This window comes from Polypterus senegalus, chromosome 1, assembly GCF_016835505.1.
Source record: "Polypterus senegalus isolate Bchr_013 chromosome 1, ASM1683550v1, whole genome shotgun sequence".
NCBI lineage: Eukaryota > Metazoa > Chordata > Cladistia > Polypteriformes > Polypteridae > Polypterus > Polypterus senegalus.
In genome coordinates this window covers 308,671,652-308,685,081 of record NC_053154.1, presented here as the reverse complement: position 1 = coordinate 308,685,081, position 13,430 = coordinate 308,671,652, and the positions used below count along the sequence as shown (strand labels likewise).

At 41.2% G+C, this 13,430-nt stretch overlaps 1 protein-coding gene across 1 annotated transcript in view; it reads left to right on the top strand.

The window, feature by feature from the left end:
• Nucleotides 1-13,430, top strand: part of LOC120514744 (cell wall protein DAN4-like) — a 49,857-nt gene that overhangs the window by 14,163 nt on the left and 22,264 nt on the right. Inside the window, exons 3-5 of the mRNA XM_039735273.1 lie at nucleotides 9,327-9,464; nucleotides 9,568-9,706; nucleotides 11,155-12,325. Of these exons, the coding sequence (XP_039591207.1) occupies nucleotides 9,327-9,464; nucleotides 9,568-9,706; nucleotides 11,155-12,325 (1,448 nt within the window). The remainder of the gene's footprint in view (nucleotides 1-9,326; nucleotides 9,465-9,567; nucleotides 9,707-11,154; nucleotides 12,326-13,430) is intronic.

Genomic DNA, 13,430 nt, shown 5'->3' with positions numbered 1-13,430 from the left:
AAAAAAAAAAAGATAATTAAATGCATATGCAGAATATCAGTGTTATTTCAAATTTCAATCAGTAAGTTATTCCAGATATTAGGTGCATAACAGCAGAAGGATGCCCGCCTCACCACTTCCTTTAAGTTTAGCCCTTGGAATTCTAAGCAGACCCTCATTTGAAGATCTAAGGTTATGATTTGGAGTGTAAGGTGAGAGGCATTCTCAGATATAGTACGGAGCAGATTATTTATGGCTTTTTAAACCAAAAATCAATCCTAAATGGCACAGGTAGCCACTGTAATGATGCTAAGACTGGTGTGATGTGCTTGGATTTTCTTTTCCTAGTTAAGATTCTGGCAGCTACACTCTGCACACGTTGTAATCGATTGATGTCTTTTTTGGGTGGTCCTGAGAGGAGTGCATTACAGTAATCTAGTCGACTAAAAACAAAAGCGTGAACTAATTTTTCAGCGTCTTGCCAAGTTATAAGAGGTCTATCTTTTGCTATATTTCTTAAGTGAAAAAATGCTGTCCTAGTGATCTGATTCATTTGTGATTTCAAATTTAGGTCAGAGTCAGTAATTACCCCTAAATTCTTTAACTCTGTCTTAACTTTCAAGCCTAATGAATCGGTATGGTGTGGTGGCTGAACATTTAAGTCCTGTCTCTGTGTCAACAACTGAGGTGGCAAAGAGCCATTTGCTAGTAGTTAAAATTTAATCTGAAAAATGTTTTTTTTTTTTTTAAATTTTATTGTTAATCATTCTATAAAAAGAGATCAATTTTTACAAAACTTGGACTGAAAACAAATCAACCCCGCCATTATAATTTTATGAGAGTTCACATTGGGAATGGATGTAAATACAGTTTGCATGAATTCCCTTTCTTCTACATTTGGTCCATAAAGATTTATCAAAATCACTTTACAGTTAAGTAAATTTCCCATGACTATCACTTATCTCCCTTCAGGATCAGATACTACATCTGATGCTACAAATGAGACTGTTCAACAACAACAACAACATTTATTTATATAGCCTATTTTCATACAAAAAATGTAGCTCAAAGTGCTTTACATAATGAAGAATAAAAGACACAGTTAGAAAATAAAATAAGTCAACATTAATTAACATAGAATAAGAGTAAGGTCCGATGGCCAGGGTGGACAGAAAAAACAAAAAAAAACTCCAGACGGCTGGAGAAAAAAATAAAATCTGTAGGGATTCCAGACCATGCGACCGCCCAGTACCCTCTGTTCTATGTATAAGAATTCCCAAACCTCTAATTTTCTTTGTAAAGCTGGAATGGAACATTTGGCCAGTCCAGCCTTTTTGCAGCAGGAACTGATCCTTGCTTAATAAGTGGGTCTCCTGTAAAAATAATATTTTAGTGTTTAGACCTGTTAGGTGAGATAATACTGTCTTTCTCTTTAATTCATGATTCAGGCCTTTAACATTCCAGCTCACAAAGTTAACTGTCCCGTCATGGAGACATTGATTCTGAACTTTTGATGTCATTTTGTAGTCTTAACTGGAAGTGAGACAGCTTTGACCTTAATTTCCTATTTTCCCAGGAGTTATTGCCATGCAGCCTATTGTTATGTTGGTTATTATAATTATAAAGATTAAAAGGATAGATTAAAATATAGCTTGCTCTTTCTCCCCAATTCCCCTCCGTTTTGCCTCCACACGTGAGGCTGGACCCCACTTCACAAAGTCCCAGTCCTCTGACATACCTAGAGACCGAGCACGTCCAAAACAAAACAAGTCTCCCAGCAGCAACATTTGAGGATTAAAAATTGAGATATCTATTGCCGATAAAGTCTAAATACTATAAGCATAAAATGTAATCTTCAACAGTCTTGAAATATTAAGATAGTAAACCAGGGAATTGTGTTAAAAAGTGGCCCTGGATAAGCATAGTAAACACATGCAATAACAACAATAACAAAAACCAAGGGTATGAATAGCAAAAAGAAAAAAAAATGTATTAATTTAATTTCTTCCACACATACACATATACGCGTATAATTATAATTAAAACATAAACGGAAAGTGGCAGAGAAGAGAAAAGGATATATAATTATGGTACCAGTATCATTGCAAGCAGATCAGACAGCAGGTAATATCTTCTTGCCATGCCATGACAGGATGCAACTCACGATTGTCGGGATCAGCTTTCTTAACTCTTTTTCTGCCGAGTTTTTTGCATTCGGAATTCGCAGCTGTTGCTTTTCCATCAGCGGTAGATGCCAAATTTTCGGCTGTTTCAATTCCGGTCGTGAATGTTTGCTTAACGTCATCCAGCTGATCGGCAAGTGCTCTCAGTTTAGACACATTTTCCTGAATGTGTTCCTCAATCTTTCCCAGCATACCTTTAAAGGCTGCATCAAAGCAATTATATCCACGTTTTTCCAAGTTTTTATTATCCTGCTGCAGCTTCTGCATCTCCAGCTGCAGCTCCTGCATCTCCAGCCGCAGTTTCTCATTTGTCTTCTAGCTTGTCTTGAGCAAACAATTTATTTCTTTCTTTACAGTATATCTTTCTGAATGTCTTTCTTGAGCTCACTTATGGCTGTAGCCATTGTTGGGATCATTACCTTCAGGTCAGACATATCATTTTGGCTTTCATGCTCCGCAGGGAGGAATATATGAAAGTGCAGACTGCATGGCCATTTCCAGTTTCACATGATCTTCTGGAATTGGTGAGCTATTGTCACCTGCATCATTTGCACATTCGCTCCCATTTTCACTCTCGACAGGAGACAATGCAGCAGAACAGGGCCCTGGGGAGTTGCCTGTCTGTTCCAGGTCAGTCTCTGAAAGGCCGTACCTTGCACTTGGACTTAATGCCTGTCTAGACTTGGATGTAGCTTTAGATTTCTTTTCCATTTCTTTCTGACCCCCTTTCTTGTTGCTCATGTTTATATACTGTATTAGAAACTCCTTGGTAAATACAGGATACCTCAGGATAATAAGAAATAAGAGAAAAAATAAAACCCCTGCTAATAGAGCTCTGCTTCAGACGTCCATCTTCTGTAAGAGATGAGACCAACTTTCCAAATCTGAAAAATGTTGTTTAGTTTTTATAAACGTATATGCACCAACTGATGGAAAGGAAAGGCTGAAATGCTTTGTCCTGTTGAATAAATTAGACAGAAGCCATTTGGAGCTTTACCCGTCATCTGCTCAGATTGGACCTTTCGTGTGAACAGTACAAGCTGCAGGACTTGTGGAAGGCGATGAATGAGGGCACCAGAAAGTCTACGTGGGCACACGTGAGGGACATCTCTCTCTTTATCTTTCTGGCCAGACTGGACAGGCTCTGTACTTTTAATCATCATTTTAGATTTTTTAGTTCCTGTTTTTTAACACCCATGGCCCATTCTGATCAAAGTTAGTTATTTGTGCTTTTATATTGCCTAATTTAGAGCATAAAAGCTCCCATTGGCATTTTAACCCTCTACTTTTATATGACCTATATTTAAAAAAGATTAAAAAAAAAAAGTTATCTTTTTCTGGGCACAATGGAGCGGTGCAAGTAGGGAATTTGTCATCTCTGTGGCAATGGTGGGACATAGAAAAAGTGTAAATTCGACAGTTCTGTCAACAGTATACTTTGAATGTTACTCAGAACATAAGTACATCAATGGTTCTTTTGGAGCAAGAGATTGCAAAGCTCCAGCAAAACATTGCATCTACCTCTTCTGAAGATGGACTGGAACAGTTAAGGAGGAAGAAGGTGGGTTTGTCTGATCTGCTGGAATATAAAGTCCAAGGACTACTGGTTTGTTCCTGCTTTCGGGCAGAAACAGAGTCAGATGCACTCTCTAGATACTCTTTCTTGGACTTGAAACAAAACAGGGTCAGAGCCGAATGATCCACTGTTTAAGTTCACAAGAAGGCCAAGAGCTGAGAGAAATGGGTGAAATTCGTTCAAGGGCTATGAACGTTTATTCTGAGCTCTTCTCTAAAGAGTTGTCGGGTTAGTCTAGAGAAAGTTGTCTTTTTTTTTTTTTTTGGAAGATTTGCCAAAAGTTCCTGAGGAACTTATACCCGAAGTAAACAAAGATATATCTCTTAAGGAGCTGACGGTTGCCATGAAGAGTTTAAATAAAGGGAAGGCTACAGGAAATGATGGAATTCCAGTTGAATTTTATCAAACACTCTGGGATGTTTTGGGACCTGGCCTCTTGGCTGTATTTTGGGAGAATATGGACATGGGGCTGATTCCCACAAGTTGTTGCAGACCATTGGTCACTGTTTGGCCACAGTCGGGAGACTTAAGTGACATAAAGAATTGGAGGCCCATGGCACTGCTCTGCACAGACTATAAAAGCATCTCTAAAGCTCTGGCAGGTAGACTGTGAGAAGTGATGGCCTCTCTGGTTCATCCTTGTGTGTACCCAATAGATTCATACATGACAATATCTTTCTCTTAAGATATATTATGAATATATCAAGGCTTCTTGATCTGAAGTTTGCTGGGCTCATTTCTCTTGACCAGGAGAAAGCATTATATAGGGTAGATCATGACTATCTGTGGAAGGTTCTTGAGGCCTTTGGGTTTAAAACAGTTTGTTTTAATGGTAAAGATGCTATACAATGACATTGAAAGTGTTCTGAAGATCAATGGCGGTCTTAGCTTATCATTTACGTCGGGGAATTAGACAGGCCTGTACTTTGTCTGGGATGTTGTATTCCATGGCTATTGAACCCGTGTTGAGGGAATGAAGAATAGAAGAGGGCTGCTTTTCTGGGGTCTCTTACCATTTTGGACAGTGGCATATGCAGATGACATCATGGTGCTCATTGACAGACAACCAGATGTTAATGGAAAGGGTAACTCATCAGCAAGGGTAAAATGGAAGAATAGCTCAGCAGTATTGATAGGGAAATGGTGTGAGATCTCACCTAAATTGCCATTAAGACACTAGTGGACAAAAGCAGGCCTGAAATATCTTGCCGTTTACCTGGGAGACGAGGCTGTTGAGGAAAACAACTGGGACGGAGTACTGGACATCGTAAAACGTCACTTGATAGGTTGGCAATGGCTTTAACTGCTCATACAAAGAAAGGGTTTTGATAACTTATTGGTCTCAGTCACTCAGTGTGTGCTCTGTTTACCTGTTTCTGAAGGAGGACAAGGACCTATTGGTATTTGTAACCGAAGAAAGGCTTTCTGGCTACAAGGTTTGCAAAAACTGTTGTATTATCCAACAGACCTGTCCTGGAGGCCACTTGCCTGTCTCTTGTTATGACAAGATGGAAATATAAATATTAACAAGGCACTTTTTTAATCGACAAAAGACAGCCATCAACTTCTGGCCTTCTGCCTTTCTATAGCAGTCTACTCAGAGTTTGTAATCTCCTTGAGCATTCTTGTTGACTGGAGCTCTGGCAGTATCTTCTGGGCTCCAGAATACCCAATCCAGGACCTCAAAGTCACACAACCTGTAAGAGTCCAATCATTATTAATGAACTCTAAAATAACCCAGGTCTGTCACCTAATAGATATGGAAAGGCACTGCTGGTACAGCACTGAGAAGATGGTGGAGATGTTGAGACTTCACTCTCTGAGTTAGGCTAACCAGCTGCTGCAAAGGATCCATGCCACCCTCCCAGCTGAAGCAAAATCTCTTATTGGGAATATCCTTACTACCAGAGATTCACAGTGAGGGTTTTCCTGATGTGACTGTGTTACCGGCTGGTTTGGAACTTGAGGATGCTGAAGTCATGTATGCATACCATCTACACCATAGACCAACTTCATTAGACTGGGCTGTGGGGAAAGAGCTCTGAAGACTCCGTGTGCTGGCACATCACCAGGAACCACTAAGCACAACACCAAAGACACCCTGGAGGAGCAGACTTAGAGGGGAAGACACACCAGGGCCAGCTTGGTGAAACATATAGGCTACCGTTGAACAAGATGACTCAGGCGCCGCCGCGAGTGGCAGCCTTTCCAGCAGCTCCGTGTATGATCTTTCTACCTTTTTCTCAATTTCGCTGATCACACCTACCACTTTCTTTTATGTGGACTCGTTCCCTGGACACTTTTTACTACTTTTTATTACTTCTTACTACTTGGACATGGATTTTTACAAGCCGAGACTCGTCTATTCAGGTAGTCAACTTCAAGCGCTGAGAACAAAGGCCCGTGCCAGTGTGACTCCCTATTACCCAACAAGGTAAGAAGGTCGTATCGTGGCAGCAGAGCCGGCCATAAGCTAAAGGCTAAGCGGCTAGCGAGGAAGTGGTGTTATAAGCCTTCGGTGCCTTCTGTGATCCTGGGAAATGTGAACTCACTACCAAATAAGACTGACGAACTGGCTGCGCTGGTGAAAAATTTCAGGACCTAGAGAGAATGCAGTTTGTTGTGTTTTTGTGAAACGTGGCTAACAACTAACATCCCAGATGCTAACATGGAGCTACCCGGGTTTAGCACAGTTAGAGTGGACAGAGACGCAAATACCAGTGGGAAGCAGAAAGGAGGAGGACTCGCTCTCTATGTGAATATAAGGTGGTGCAACTCTGGACATGTAAACGTCAAAATCTCCACGTGCTGCAGGGACATCAAACTGTTGGCCGTACGTCTGCACCCCTATTACTTGCCCAGAGAGTTTGGACACGTCATTGTTATTATTGTTTACATCCCTCCTCGGGCAGACATGGATATAGCGGGAGACATCATCCATTCCGCTGTTGCTAAATTACAAATGCAGCAACCCCTAGGCGCTTGTGCTAATCTCTGGAGATTTTAACCATGTGATGCTGGACAAAACATTACCTGCCTTCTCCCAGTATGTGTATTGTAACACCTGGGGAAATAGGATTATTGACCTACTGTATTCAAAACGCTAAAGATGCATATAGCGCCACCCCGCTGCCTGCGGTTGGGAAAGTAGATCATAGCTTTTTTTCTGCTTCAGCCTCACTACAAACCAAGAGTGAGGGAGCGACCTACAACCACACGATCATTCAGGAAGTGGTCCCCTAAGGCAGAGCAGGCTCTGAGAGACTGCTTTGGAACTACGGACTGGGATACTGTATCCTGCAGGGATCTTATAGTGAGAACATTGAGGAGGTTGTTGACTGCACAACTGATTACATCAACTTCTGTATGGACATTGTAGTTCCAGTAAGAACAGTACGCTGCTATGCTAACAATAAGCCATGGATTATAAGTGACATCAAGGGCCTTTTGAACCAGAAGAAAGGAAGTGTGGAATGGGATGAAGATCATCACTGGCTGCAGCTCGAAGTGGGATTGCCACCATCGAGAGAGACGTGGATAAAGCAAACCAAATGAACAACTTCTTTAACAGGTTTGACCACCCTAACCCACTCTCACCTCAGAGTACTGCACCCTGATGGGTGCACCCTCCACCCATCCTCCTGCTGATACCAGTATAGGAGACAGTTTCCCCCCATCCACAATTACAGCATCGCAGGTAAGCAGAGAGATGAGGAGACTTCGTGCCAGAAAAGCAGCGGGTCCAGATGGAGTATCGCCACGACTTCAACACCATCCAACCTCTGCTCCATTAGGGACAAGCTGACGGAGATGGGAGTAGATTCAAACCTGGTGGCATGGATCGTGGACTATCTTACAGACAGACCTCAGTATGTGCGTCTCGTGAACTGCAGGTCTGACATTGTGGTCAGCAAAACAGGACCGCTGCAGGGGACTGTACTTTCTCCAGTCCTGTTCAGCCTATATACATTGAACTTCCAATACAACTCGAAATCCTGCCACGTGCAAATGTTCGCTGACGACACTGCTATCGTGGGCTGCATCAGGAGTGGGCAGGAAGAGTATAGGAACCTAATCAAGGACTTTGCGACTCAAACCACTTACACCTGAAAACCAGCAAAACCAAGGAGCTGGTGGTGGATTTTAGGAGGACCAGGCTCCTCATAGACCCCGTGATCATCAGAGGTGACTGTGTGCAGAGGGTGCAAACCTATGAATAGCTGAGAGTGCAGCTGGATGATAAATTGGACTGGACTGCCAATACTGATGCTCTGTGCAAGAGAGGACAGAGCCTATTATACTTCCTTAGAAGGCTGGCGTCTTTCAACACTTGTAATAAGATCCTGCAGATGTTCTATCAGACGGTTGTGGTGAGTGCCCTCTTCTACGTGGTAGTGTGCTGGGAAGGCAGCATAAAGAAGAGGGACGCTTCATGCCTGGACAAACTGGTAAGGAAGGCAGGCTCTATTGTAGGCACGGAGCTGGGCAGTTTGACATCCATGGCAGAGCGACGGGCACTGAGCAGGCTCCTGTCAATCATGGAGAATTCACTGCATCCACTGAACAGGATCATCTCCAGACAGAGGAGCAGCTTCAGTGACAGACTGCTCTCACCGTCCTGCTCCACTGACAGACTGAGGAGACCCCACACTTTGTGACTCTTCAATTCCACCCGGGGCGTAAACGTTAACATTATACAAAGTTTTCGTTATATCTGCGTTTTTATCACTAATTTAATATTGTTCTTTATCAGTATGTTGCTACTGGAGTATGTGAATTTCCCCTTGGGATTAATAAAGTATCTATGTATTTAAAAGAACTGGTGATTTGTAATGACGTGTGTTGCTTGGCATTGTCTCTCTTAATTCCTGTGTCTCACTACTTGATCCTTCCAGTCACGGACAAATGTCCTTTCTGTGGAGAGAGAGAGTGTTTTTCTTTGTTTTCTCTTCTGTTCTAGACTTCGGCCTCTTTTAAATGTTTTTACCTCTGCTTTTAGTGTTCTTAACTTACCTTTCAGATAGATAGATAGATAGATAGATAGATAGATAGATAGATAGATAGATAGATAGATAGATAGATAGATAGATAGATAGATAGATAGATAGATAGATTTAATGATTGTGTGTTTATTTATGGCATTAATGCAAATAAGAATAATCGAGATGAATGTCGGATTGGTAATTTCCTCATTGGACAGGTCAAGCTGACCATTTATAATTCCAGAAAAGGGCAAGTGAAGTCAAATAAACAGCATGACATGATAAGAACATTTCATGGACTTGTAAAAGTCACTGTGTTTTTGGAATATGAATTCTATAGAATGGCTGCAAATGTGAATTCTTTTGAGGAAAAATGGTATGTTTTTGAAGCAATTTGTAAACTTGAAGATAATGAGTTGACTATTCTTATTTGATATATGAATTAAGTATTGTTTTCCTTTTGGGATGAGTTGGGTTTTTCTTTGTGTACTTTACTTACGATTTTGTAAATGATTTGTTGAGTATTGATTATTAAAGTTCAATTCAAAATTCAAGTATCAATTCTTTCTTTCTTTCTTTATGTTTATTTGTTTGCATTTTAAACAGTGAAAACGGCTGCTGTTGGTTCTTCTATTTAAATGAATACCCAAGCTGGATGCTTTCAACTCACGTGGACCTGGGTGTCAGATCCGACACTGGAATTCCTAACAGATCTCCAGTCACAACACTCCCTCCAAGGCTAAGGTTTGGAATTAAACAAAGTGTACATGTATCAATTCTCTTTTTTTCTTTGGATGTTTATGGTAAAATTATCTATAATGTGTTTAACATGTGTTTCTAATCATAGAGTCCCACAAAACTGCCCCACCACCTACTCAATGCTGGCCTATGACCCTGATGGTGACCATGTGAAATGTAGATATGGAAAGTCAAACAACAGTGAGTGCTCCATCTGTGCTCAACCAGCTGGCTTTGGACTAAATGAGGTAAGAAGGCTAATGGAAACTGTAAATTAAGCAAATAAATAAATATACAGAGAAAGAAAGAAATACATAAATATGGCCACCAGGAAGTAATAGCTCCATGAATAGACAAGGTTCAATGCTGGGAAATACACTTCAGAAAAGCATTTCTGCCTACATTACCACCACAAAGCCAAAATAGTATAATAACTGCAACAACAACGAAGTGTTTATTTAAACATACAAAATATACTTCATGTGGCAAGAAGTGCAGTGCCCTCCACTGAGATAGCTCTACTTACCATTGTCAACTCATTACAGTAGGCTACAGCTAGCAACACGTCATCTGTCCTCATCCTGCTAGATCACTTCACTGCCTTTGAAATTCAATCCTTAGGAATTTTCCCAGTGAACAGTGGACATCCTTACAATTTCACGTCTTCTACAACTCTGGGATGCTCAGCATGATTTTCAACTCCATTGTGTGTTTTGCTGGTAACATCACATCAAGAAAAGCCCACAGTATGACTCATTAGTAAATTACCAACTATAATGGGCAACTTCAGTTAGGGGATGCAGGTGTCACACGGGATGAATGGGCATCCCGGCCAGAAACCATGAAGATCACTTACCCAGATGGGAGGCCACGAGGGAAAATAAAGGGAAAATAAAGGCATCCTGACCAAGAGAGGGAAAGAAGTTGCACCTGGACTCAGCAGCCCTAATGGATAGACGGACATCCCAAGCAGAAGTGATGGTTTTGGGAAGCCCCAAATAAATGTATAGGTGTCCCAACTGGACATGGGCTTAATAATTTCCCTGGCCATGAGAAAAGAAAAGGACATTGGAGGACTGTCTCTGGGGGATGTTTAATCCCCCCAGGCATTAGATGACAGCAGACCTATATATATTCAGGAACCATCAGGGAATGCTGGGAGTTGAAGTCCTGCAGCACAGTCCTGCTGGTGTCCATGGGTACCACAATGGGGCACTGCAGGGAGATGTATTCCCAAGAATATGGAACTTCCATATGACCTGGAAGTACTCCCTTATCCAGGCGAGGTGCTGGGAGGACGTGGTGCAACACTGGAGGAGGGTAGTGCGGTGGTTAAAAAAGAGGAGAGATAATATGGAAAGAAAATTTACTGGTGCTTTGTGTTTTTAAACTTTGAATGTATTTGGTTATAAACCTTCCATTATTTGAACCCAGCACTGTGTTTTTGTGGTCGTGTTTGGGTTTTGGGGCTCACTGACGTGCCGGTTCCACCACAGGGGTTTACCAAGTGAGAGTGGATCCATAATCTGGTCATCTGATAGTTAAGAATAGAATTCACTAGTCCTCACCACCATGCCTGCTCTAGGTTTTGGTCAGCATTGTTATTAATTTAGCGCCCATCTGGCAGCATTCTGCAAAATGCACATTGTATGAAGCTTTAGAGGTGAACTGTCTTTTTTATTGTTTTATTTTTCAGATTCTGTGTGAACTTTCTTACTATGGCTCACAATCTGGGGAATACATGTTTGAACTTGTTATGGAAGATTTTCCACAGCGGCATATTCAGTTACAATACAGTGATGGCTCGGCAGTGAGTAAATCCCCCCTTTATTCAGTCAGGAAACGTAAAAGAAGAGAAACAAATCTTTATACAACAACAACAACCCCAAGCAGCACTGAGTGGTCAACAACTGTGGAAACAACAACAACAGCTCCTTATACAACAACCCCAAGGAACTCGGAGTTGACAATGAATTACGTTCCAACATTACCAGCTGCTTTAATGACAAGTCCAGGAAGCTGGCCCCAGTGGTTCTGGTTGTGGTGGAATCAACATTCCACAACAACAGCTACTTATACAACAACAACCCCAAGCAACTCTGAATGGTCAACGACTACGGAAACAATAACAACAGCTCCTTCCACTTCAACTTCAAGCAATTGGTGGTGGTCCACAACTGAACAAACAGCAACAACAGCTCCTTATACAACAACCCCAAGCAACTCAGAGTTGACAATGAATTATGTTCCAACATTACCAGCTGCTTTAATGACAAGTCCAGGAAGCTGGCCCCAGTGGTTCTGGTTGTGGTGGAATCAACATTCCACAACAACAGCTACTTATACAACAACAACCCCAAGCAACTCTGAATGGTCAACGACTACGGAAACAATAACAACAGCTCCTTCCACTTCAACTTCAAGCAATTGGTGGTGGTCAACAACTGAACCAACAGCAACAACAGCTCCTTATACAATAACTCCAAGCAACTCGGAGTTGACAATGAATTATGTTCCAACATTACCAGCTGCTTTAATGACAAGTCCAGGAAGCTGGCCCCAGTGGTTCTGGTTGTGGTGGAATCAACATTCCACAACAACAGCTACTTATACAACAACAACCCCAAGCAACTCTGAATGGTCAACGACTATGGAAACAATAACAACAGCTCCTTCCACTTCAACTTCAAGCAATTGGTGGTGGTCAACAACTGAACCAACAGCAACAACAGCTCCTTATACAACAATACCAACCCCTTATACAACTAGCCAAAGTGGTTGGAGGCCTACCACCCAAACATCAACATACTCACCACCTACAGACTACAACCCACTAAGTAAAATACCCATCCAGTTCATTGTGGAAGGTCAGTCGATTTTTCTACTGACTGTGTTTCAGTTTTATTTAATTGCTTGTGTAGTCTTTCTAAACTTGAATGGGAATGCATAAACTCAAACTAAGCGATAAAATATTTAGTATAAATAATGGCTTTCCCCTAAAGATGTACTACAGTGTGATTTTAATTTATTGTTATCTGTTTTCTATCTCTCCAGCCCCATTTTGTATTAACCATTTTGTCCACTCCTTGGTGTCATTTTGTGACATGGCCGCAGTGTTCCTAAATGACAACTACTCACATGACCTGATGCTGCACAGAACCTGATGTCAACATGTTTATTGTATATAAGATGGCGGCACACTTTTTTTTTTTTTTTGCATCCAAGCTTTTAGATTAATCCCCCTGGACACAAATGAAGTTTTATCTATCTATTCTATCATTACATGTCTAGCTCTAAGCTGCCGTTGTTTTAGTGTTGTATATACTGTACAGTGCTTCCCTATTGTTTGGGACAAAGACAAATTTTTCCTTAATTTCCTTCCTTTTGCTCAGCAGTTTAAAATTACATATCAAACAATTCAGACTTTGTGATTGAAGTCCAGAAGCACCTGGGCCACATGCATAATGCCATACATAAAATTCACACTAAAACATGACATATGGACAAAAAAATTCAGATGCACAAAACCGTACATAAGCCAACTTCCACACCATAAATACCAGCCAGAACAAAATGTAATGCATGCGCCTTCAGCCCCACCAGCAGGCAAAAGCATATATAAAAAACAAGAATTTCACAGAATGCAAAATGGAGGTCCTACTCAGTGAAGTGAAGACAAGGAAAAAAACATACTTTGGTGGCTTAGGCTGTGGTATAAGCATCAAAAGGAACTTGATGAAATGACACTCAAAAGTTCAAGATCAGAAAGTCGCACAGTGCATGAAATAAAAAAGAAGTGTTTAGATGTCAAAGTCAACATGAAAATGAGAGTCATAGCCCATCATTTGAGTGTCATACAGAAGCGTATTAGGGCACAGAAAAAAGAAAAACAAATAGGGACAGAGTGAAGAAAATGGTCAAAATGTCGACTCTGATCTTGAAATTTCTAGTTTAATCTTGTGGTTTATTTTG